Genomic DNA, 9,393 nt, shown 5'->3' on the forward strand with positions numbered 1-9,393 from the left:
CTAGTGCCCTACGGATCCTGAACCCCGTGCTAGAGGTCGGGCAGAAGGCCACATCCTTGGGGACTAAACAGCGGGGCACCGACTTGTCTCTGCCTAAAGGGACACGGGTGCATTCGGTTTGCTTCCTCTGGGAAGCTCCTGACCGAGGAGGAAAAAGCCATCTTCTCTGCCTCACCCCCACCCCACCAGCAGCTCACCTATAAAGGCATCTGACACCTGAACCAGAATCCAGGGACCTAAGGAGCTGGGCTCGGGATGGAAAAAGGAAGAAATGGGGGCGGGGAGGCACAGGGTCAGGTGACAGCTGCCTGGGTCAGCCCTGACAGAGGAAGCACTCTAGTTTCTGCCCAGCCCCATCCCTGGGAGAAGCCTGTGAGCCTAGAAAGGGTGAGGGCTGCTCTCTGCCCCCATGGAAGGCCTGCTTCCCAGGTCTGGTCTCCTGGCACAGCCTTGCCCGCCAGGCAGTATTGGGAAAGATCCAGAGCCGGGCACCTGGCTACACATTAGCCTTTCCTGGACAGCTTAAAAAGGGAAAAAACCACACCTGGGCCCCTCTGCAAAACATGACTGATCCAATCTACGGGCTGGATTGAGAACCAGGATGCAGAAACTCCTGTCCCGTGGGGAAGCTGGAAGGACAGGCAAGTCTTTGGCTGGGAGCCAGCCTTTGCTGCTCCTACACACAGGGGCGCAGGGGGGTCCCTTCCTCCCCCTCCCCCACAGGCACCCTATTCCAACAGAGCTGGTCAGTTCCTGGAAGCCTCGTAATGGGAGCAGACCCTCCTCATTCCTCACACTCGGGCAGGGAAGGGTACCTGGTACCAGCCTTCTTTTGTGCTCCCTCCCTTTCTCCCAGCTTCAAGCTACCTGGTACCTGCAGGGAGAAGTAGTGAAAGCTGAGCAGCTCTACAGAAATGGGTTTAGCTGGACAGGGAGCAATCGAAATGAGCAAATACATTTTATCTGGAACGAGATAATAAAATAGCGTGCACTTTATTTAAAACCAACCAAGCGCTGATAAAAATATATATCACTGCAGCTGTGATTCCACATCCAACCTCAACAGTAAGAACTGGGCATTTCTTTCCTCTTCACATCATGTGCTGGGCCTGGCAGAGGAGGCCACCCACTTCCACCCGGGCTCTGGTGGGGCGGGCTCAGGCGGCAGGCTGCCTCTGCTCCCAAGGAGGAGCGCGAGAAGGAAAAGGGGAGGGAGGCACATCGCCGCTGCTGCCGCCGCCGCCGCCGCTGCCGCCGCCGCCGCCGCCGCCGCCGCCGTCTGCTCTGTGCTCCTCCTCCCAGGCCGCTGCTCAGCAACTCCTTGGTAGCAGCGATGGAGAGAGACGAAGGAGAGCCGCCTGGAATTGTGTGGTCAAGCCGAGCCCTCCTTCCTCCTTCGGGGGTCTGTGAAATCCCCACAGGGGATCTGATGGCCACTGCCGGGTCCTACTTGCAGGCACAAGCCTACGAGGCAGCCGGTCATCTTTGGCTTTGACTGAAGGGGAACCAAAAGTCTGAGAGGAATCCCTTTCCTCTTGACATAGAGCAGCCACAGGGCAGTTTCCTACCTACAGTAGGGCAGCAGCGGGCAAGCAGAGGCCCTGCTGGCTCGGATTAAGGCACTTGTAACAGACTCAGCGTAGTCCCGCCCCGATCCAGTGTGGGGACTCCCCCCCCTTCCCTTCCCCTCAGGCCCCCGCACCCTGCCTCTTACCCACTCGGGCAATGGAGGAGAGGGGAGCATGCCTGCAGAGACTGTGGTCTGGCTGGAGGGCAGGGCTGGGAGAAGACTGCCCATGAGGCAGGAGGCCGGGGACTTGGCAAAGGCGGAGCTAGAGAAGGACAGGACAGCAAGAGCACTGGGAGAAAGGCAAGGTGGTGCTGAGGCCCCGGAGGCCGTGGGCAGTGACGTTGGCCCGGGGCAGACGCGGAAGCTGGCGGGAGGCCCCCCAACCTGCCCTGGCTCAGACAGGCTGGGGACAGAGAAAGGGTTAAGAACCAACCCCAGGCAGAGACCCTTGGGAGACAGGGCCCCTGAGGCCCATCGGGGTTCGGCCTGCCTCTCTCAGCCATGGGATCTGGTGCCAAGAAAAAGGTGCTGGCGATTCAGAGACAGGGCAAGAAAGGGGCAGGGGGCTGGAAGGAGGGCTGTGCGTCCCAGAAGCAACTCAGCTCTTTGGTAGGACGAAGGCGGCGTCCTCTGGCAGCGTTCCTGTCACTCCTCCTCCACGCTGCGGGGCCCCTTGGCTGCGCGCCTCTGCCGCCAGCGCAGCTCCTCCACCTGGCGCTCCAGCCCCCGCACCTTGGCCTCCAGCTGGGCCCCCGAGGCCCGAGTGCCAGTGAGCCGGCTCAGCAAGGCGTAGAGGGTCAGCAGGGCCAGGAGGAGCAGTGCCCGGGTGGAAGGGTCGGGCACTGACCTCACCAGCGCCACGAAGGCGGCCAGGAAGAGGACAAGCTTCAGGCCCCACAGGATCCGCCCCAGCAAGGCCAAGACCAGGCCGAGGAGCAGGGACAACAGCCAGTAGGCAACCAGGGCCCCGGCTCCCCAGAGCAGGAAGGTCTGGACCTGGCCAGGGCTGAGCTTCAGGCCCTGGGTGAGGTGATCTCCTGGAAGGGGAGAGAGTCACAGAATCAGTCAACCTGGAGATGCTGTGGGGAGGGGGAGGTCAAGAACCAAAAAAAGGGGGAGGAGCTAAACTCTTCTGCCAAGGAAAAATCCTTTCCCATGGAGCCACAGAGACCCGAGTTTAAATCTCAACTCTGGTTCCAGCTGGCTGTGGACAGAGTCCCACTCTTGGTTGAGCCTGCTGCATCTATGAAATGGGAGTGATTCTCTGGGCTGTGGGTGACAGAGGAGATGCCATGGCTTAGCAGCAACATGGCAGTTAGCACCTTGCCTTTATGCTGGCCTCTGGGGAGGCCTGGGAGGGGTCCCACAGCTGGGGAAACGTCTAGGCCCTGAACAGATAAACTCCCATGAACAGGAAGTGGGAGGCTGAGCTCCAGCTGGCCTAACCAGTTCTCTGCTACCCACCTTCTAGCCCCAAGGCGTTCAGCAGCTGTGCAGCGATTCCAGACAGAGCGAAGAAGGCCACAGAGATGGCCGATGAGATGGCCCACATCACCTGAGCCAAGGTCTGTGGGAAGAGCAGGGCAAGAGATGAGCTGTAACTGAAGCCGTAACTCTTCTCCTCCGGGCCTCACCACCACTGCCTGCAAACGTCTCCCCTCTGCTTCTCGGCCTCCCTTCCACAGCCACTTTCCAGTGTACAGTGATGGGCTGCAGGCCATTCCTCCTTCCTGAACTAGAAGCCAGGACAGGGGACCCTAATTCAAGTGATTTTTTTTTTTTTCTTTTTTTGCCTTTTAGGGCAGCATATGGAGGTTCCCAGGCTAAGGGTTGAATGGGAGCTGCAGCCGCCAGCCTACGCCACAGCCACAGCCACATGGGATCCGAGCCGTGTCTGCAGTGACCCACCCTACAGCTCATAGCAATGCCGGATCCTTAACCCCCTGAGCGAAGCCAGGGATCGAACCCGGGTCCTCATGGATCCTGGTTGGGTTCGTTAACCACTGAGCCATAAAAGGAACTCCTAATTCAAGTGATCTGCTGAAATACGTTGGTGGCAGTAGTGGGTGAAAGTGGACATGGGGGGTACTCATCAAATCCCCGGGGTAGTCACCCTGCAAAATTGGGGTCCTCCTAGCCTCCCAGGGAATAATGAAGGTGTGTGAAGTTACACCTGTCAAGGGCGAGGATGTTTCAGTGAAAAAGGAGTCAATCAGCTCTTCTATATGATGCGTTTTATAAATGATCATTTCAGCCATTTAGTAAACCCATCAAAAGTATGTGACAACATGCTTGGGATGCCATTAGGTAAAAGAGCCAGCCCTGCCTTAAGTCCCTGAGTCATCCCCACCCCCACCTCTAAGGTGAAAGAATGGACTTGGGGCTTTTGACGTTTTGCCAGTTGAAGACTAGGTCAGATGTCAACCAAGGTCAGACACTACCATCAGCTGTGACATAGGTTGATAACGATGGCTCAATTCCCAGCCTTTCTGGCAAGAAAAGCCAGGAATAGGGGAAAGACGGGGGCGGAGCCCAAGGCCCTGGGGTAGGAATGAAACAAGCAGGAGTGCAAAAGGCAGGGACTGCCCGGCTTCATTCACTGGAATTGGGGGCTTTCTGCACCCGGGGTTATGACGCACAGAGGAAGTAGAGCCAGGACGGGTAGCCCTGGACAAGTCCCCTCCCTTGTCCTGAACACCTGTAGTCACAGCAGGGAACACTGGCCTTACCTCGGAAACCAGGTGCGTGGTTTCTGGCCCAATCCAGGCATCCAATGTTCCCCGCACAGATCGTCCGATCTGGCTCAAGAGGTCAACTGGGGCCTCCTTCTTCTGCTGGCCTGGTGACACAAAGTCGCGATGGGACTGGCATGACACCGAGTGGAGGAGGACGAGGGCCAAGAGGACCATCAGGATGACTTTGAACAGATGCGTGCCCGGTGGCGAACTGCTGCCTGCGCCTGCCATGGCTGGGTCTGCCGGGAGAGACGCGCAGGGTGAGTGAGCGTAGGGCCCCACGTGGCAGAGAAACGCAGGCACGGCGCTCCCCAGCACCCCCCAGCACCCCTCCCCGAGAGCTGAGAAACGCAGAACTGGGACTTTCGACTTCAGTTGGGCACAAACGTCTGATTCATGGGTTCCTCTTTCACGTTCTTCACCACTTGCATATTAATGAATCTGCGAGGATTAGCCAATACCTTCAAGTAGTTGAGAAGAGGGCTCTAAGGCTTATTCCAGTTCTAAAAACCTGGGTGCTCCCGTCGGGGCTCAGTGGTTAACGAACCCGACGAGTAACCATGAGGTTGTGGGTTCAATCCCTGGCCTGGCTCAGTGGGTTAAGGATCCAGCGTTGCCATGAGCTGTGGTGTAGGTTGCAGACGCAGCTGGGATCCCTCGTTGCTGTGGCTCTGGCATAGGCTGGCGGTGGCAACAGCTCCCATTAGACCCCTAGTCTGGAAACCTCCATATGCCGCGGGTGCAGCCCTGAAAAGACAAAAGACAAAAGACAAAACAAAAAACCCTGAAGGACTGCCCTTGTGTCTCAGGTGCTTTAGGCAAAAAAGAAAAAAAGAAAAAGAATTATAAGAGCATATAAGGCTTTGTCCCAAAGGAGGTTATAATCTACTTAAGATAAAGCTGATATTAAAAAAAAAAAAAAATGGGAGTTACGGCTCAGAGGTTAAGAAATCTGTGAAGTTTCATCCCTGGACTCCCTCAGTGCGTTAAAGGTCTGGCATTGCCACAAGCTGTAACACAGGTTACAGATGCCACTCAGATCTCACTGCCGTGTCTGTGGTGTAGGCTGGCAGTTGCAGCTCTGATTCGACCTCAGCCTGGGAAATTCCATATGCTGCAGGTGTGGCCATAAAAAGACAAAAAATAGTAACAATAACTTAAAAAACAGCACACAGATAGGATTACCACTGTACAATGACATAAAGAAAAAGGCTCAGGGACACGCTCAGATAAGAATGCACTGCACTTAGGTCATTTGCTCTGCAGGGCCATCCTGAGGTGGGTCTTATCCTTCTACCACCATGGGTACAGAGGAGAAGAAGCTGAGACTTAGGAAACGAGCATTTGCCCAAGGTCACTGGGCAAGAAGAAAGGCTAGCTTCGAACCCAGGCTTCTGCATTCAAAATTGCATGTTTGTTGGCAGTGAAGGTAATACAGTGGCTCTCAACTGTCGTTGCTCATTGGAATTGCAGGAAAGCTTCACAAAGTACTGATGTCTCTCGGAGGTCCTGATGTTACCATCTGGGTGTGGCCTGGGCTTAGATCTGCAAGCCCCCTCCCCGCAGGATTCTGCTGTGCAAAGCTGAGACCCATGGACACAGAATGACCTCAAATCTCCAGCCCCCAATGCAGGCAAGGAGTTAAAGCACAAGTTTTAAGATTATTATTAAGGAAGTTAACCACGTGCCACCTATCTTATGGAGTCCTCACAACAACCCCCCCACCCCCGATTTTGCTGAAGAAACAGAGGAAGGATAAGGAGTAAGTGGGAGAGCCAGGATTTGAACCCAGGCGTCTGACCTCAGACCCCTCGCACACACCACTGTGCTGTACCCTCTCCAACTTAAGTCTCAGAAGTGATTCGGAAAGTCATACAATAGATTATTCATGAGCTGAAAAAACAGGCTTGCCATCCACCAATCCACTCCTGGAATTATTAGTGACAATTCACTTAGCGACTTTGTGTTGTGTGCTCTGATCTGTCTGTAACCTGATGCTGTCGGCAAGTTAAGACCCAACAAGTACCAACTCATTGAAGTACGTGTGGATTCAGCCAAGAAAAATGTTTTCGGTTCCAGCTTCTATTTGCCACCATGCTTGAGAAAAGTCAGATGGCACCAGCAAATCCTCTGTGGTCTTCCAGACTCAGAAATGAACCTGCAGCTCTAAGGAGTTTCCGTGATTCAGACCTGATGAGCAGAGGCTGAGCCATGCCCCGCAGGTAGGAGCCGCCAGGGCACTTAGTTACTGGGGCACTTAGGGCGTCGACCAGAAATCTGGAGCCATGAGGATGGAGGGAAGGGAAAAGAAGGTATTCCCATTCTTGCCAGTGGGAAGGAGGAGAATCCAAGAAGGGGCTATAAAAATACCACATTCGGGCTCTTTCCAACCCAGAAAGAGCTGCTCTAAGTCTCTCCTGAGACCGGTAGGCTCAAGGGGGGCTGCAAAACATGCAGTTCATATGGAACGACCTTAGGCTGGGAAGCCTTCTACTCTGGCACAAATCAAGAACCAGATGGTTCCTGCCAGCCAGGGGTCGGAGATGAGGAAGGCACAGGTCAGTCTATCTGGGTCACAACCACACTGGGACTTAAAGAGCAAGGTTGCTATCTTGGGTTGGGTTCTACATCCAAGGACCTCCACCAGGAGGGATCAGATGTCGTCTCCTTCTTTCTAGAAGGTCAGGGTGACGTGAGCTGCTCCCCCATGGCAGCCTCCTGCATTCTGTGCCAGCCTCGGCTTTCAGGTGGCCCCATTTCCTCCAGTCTAGGGGAGCTGGGGACCTTGAAATAAATTCTCTGAGGTGAGGCCGGCATTGCCCTGCCAGCCGACCTTCTGAAGTGCACTGGAAACCAAATCTAAGACAATTTGGGAGTGTGTGCTTTGCAGATAAGAGTAATCACTGGCTGTTCTGTTTCTTCAAATTGTTTTAACAGGATTCCTTTTTTTTTTTTTCCCTTCAGCATGAGTCTAACCCACTACCATTACAGCAATCTTATAAGATACCACTACTCTCCCCATTTTACCCTGAAAACTCTGGCTTTGAGAGATCAAGGGATGTGTTGAAGTTCACATAGCAGGACTGGGACTTGACTCCAGAACTGAGGATCTAAACCTTGCCTTTTGCCCTTTCCACACCCCCACACTGCCTCAGTAAGATACAGTCTCTCCCCTCCAGGTACTTGGAATTCTGCCCCCAAGTCGACAATCTCCAAGTGAGAGGACTCCCACGAGGAGACCAACCACGAGAAGAGGACCCACCTGCTGGGCTTACATGTCATGGTTCTGCACCAAGAGGTTTGAGGATAGCACAAAACTGGGACTAGACCTGCTGTTTTGCAGTTTTGTTCAGATAGCTGCCAAACGGCTCAGGCAGGGCCAGGAGACCCTGGCAGAGTGGAGGAACCAACCTCACTTAACTATGGTCGTGAGAAGGCACTATATGTTTAGCTGTGGTTTACTAAAAGGGCAGGGTGGGGCAGTCCACACACCCGGCAGGCTCCTTCCTCCGTTAGCTTCCTTTTGCACTATGAATCACTACGTGGCAGAAGGGGCAGCTGACTTAGTGCCCCTCTGCTGGATCTGATGTCCCCAACGTTGCTGGATCTCCCCCCATGAAGCAGGGGGTCTCCACTCTGGTGGCCCATCAGAAGGATCTGAGCCTCTTCAAGCAGGGTGTCTTCTCTTCCCCCCTCGACTGCAGGTTTCCTTACTCAGACTCTCTCAGAGGCGGGCTCAGCCTTTTGTTTTTAGAGCTCCTCAGAAATTTCTGAGATGGCTGTCACAGATGATCCAAGCACAGAGAAAAGTCTACTGTGGGCAAAGCTAAGGACTCTAGACTTCGTTCTGTCCCAGGCTCAATTCTGCCACCCACTAGAAGCCACTACCTGATGCCTAGTATTTAACCTATCAGAGTTTCAGTCTCTGCGAATGTAAAATGGGGACCAGCAAAGTTAAGAGTGATTGCAAGGAGTTAAATGTTTCTGCAAGAACTTCGTAAATGGTAAACATAGGAATATTGCAGTACACAAACTGTCAATATACCATTTACTGCCTAGTAGCATAATTTAGCAGTTTCTATGACTGCCTCCCCCATTAGACTTTGAGCATCTCCCGGCAGACTTGACAGCTAACTTGTCTTGGAATCCCCGGCGCCTAGCACAGAACAGTGATTAATAAATGCTTGTTAAATGAGTACTAGAAGCCGGCCAAGAAGCGGCTAGAGAGAGTAGCAATGGAAAGCCATGGAGAGGTGCGGAGAGGAGACTATTTTAAAGTTAATCCAAATATGTAGCGGCCACCCGAAAAGCACAGCTGCGTGGAAAGGAAGCTCTTAGATCGGGCGAAGCTGCCACAGAGGAGAATGAAGTCAGCGTCCTGGCAGGTGGGGGCAGCCCCCGCTAAACCCCTGACAGCTGCTGCCCAGCAACTGTTTGGGGGCAGGGCGACGGGCAAAGGGGCAGGTTCCCAGGCGCGCGGCGCCCTCCCCAGGGCCCAGCCTCCCCAAGACAGGGTGTCAGTGGCATGCATGTGCTATTTCGAACAGTGTGTTCCCTGCCAAGCCTGCCGGGTGGCGTCGCCGGGAAGGGACGCGGAGCGGCCGGGAGGTTCGAGGTACCCCAAAAGGTTCCGACCGAGGCTGCGGTAGGCTGGACCGTGAGCGGGAGTAGGGGGCGAGGGGCTCAACTCTAGCCTCGACCTCTAGCCTGACAGCCACCTAGCATCGGCCGGACCTTCTCCAAGCAGCGGTCGGAACGCTCTTCTCCCCGGAAAGGCGTGCCTCTCTTGTTACCTAGTAACGACGCCCCCTGTTGCATAGCAACAAGGATCCGGGTCCCCAGTTTGTTTCCCCGCGGAGCGACGTCGGACCCCTCCCCACTAGTGCTCTCCAGGCCTCGCGGCTAAGCCGTAGTCCCGCTTGTAGCTGCCGCCGCTTCCCCGTCCCGCGTGCAGCCCCCCGAGCGCCAGTCTCGGCTCGCACTCACCCGGCTCCGGCCACGCTGTCCTTCACGTGCGACTTCACTAAAACGCGCCACTAAACCCGCGCCTCAATCCTGGGGCGTTGGTTTATCGTCTGCGCACGCGCA

The 9,393-nt window shown here is 55.0% G+C and overlaps 1 protein-coding gene across 1 annotated transcript; it reads right to left on the reverse strand.

The window, feature by feature from the left end:
• Positions 1-957: 957 nt before the first annotated feature.
• Positions 958-9,384, reverse strand: TMEM109 (transmembrane protein 109). The gene is made up of 4 exons (XM_003122670.6): positions 9,292-9,384; positions 4,300-4,544; positions 3,035-3,137; positions 958-2,607 (listed from the first exon to the last, which is right to left on the reverse strand). Exons 2-4 carry the CDS (start codon positions 4,534-4,536, stop codon positions 2,216-2,218), a joined length of 732 nt encoding a protein of 243 aa, XP_003122718.1. The 5' UTR covers positions 4,537-4,544; positions 9,292-9,384; the 3' UTR covers positions 958-2,215.
• Between the last annotated feature and the right edge of the window lie 9 nt (positions 9,385-9,393).

Source organism: Sus scrofa, chromosome 2, assembly GCF_054392235.1.
Source record: "Sus scrofa isolate SSC_HxYL_T2T_F1_AM1 chromosome 2, Sscrofa_HxYL_maternal_Yorkshire_Landrace_v2.0, whole genome shotgun sequence".
NCBI classification, from domain to species: domain Eukaryota; kingdom Metazoa; phylum Chordata; class Mammalia; order Artiodactyla; family Suidae; genus Sus; species Sus scrofa.

Excerpts from the sequence above, each read along its gene's own strand:
- TMEM109 (XM_003122670.6), bottom strand. The coding sequence starts at position 4,536 with ATGGCAGGCGCAGGCAGCAGTTCGCCACCGGGCACGCATCTGTTCAAA. Across the intron at positions 3,138-4,299 it reads CCACGCACCTGGTTTCCGAG|ACCTTGGCTCAGGTGATGTG; the intron begins GTAAGGCCAGTG and ends CTCTTCCCACAG. Across the intron at positions 2,608-3,034 it reads GAACGCCTTGGGGCTAGAAG|GAGATCACCTCACCCAGGGC; the intron begins GTGGGTAGCAGA and ends CTCCCCTTCCAG.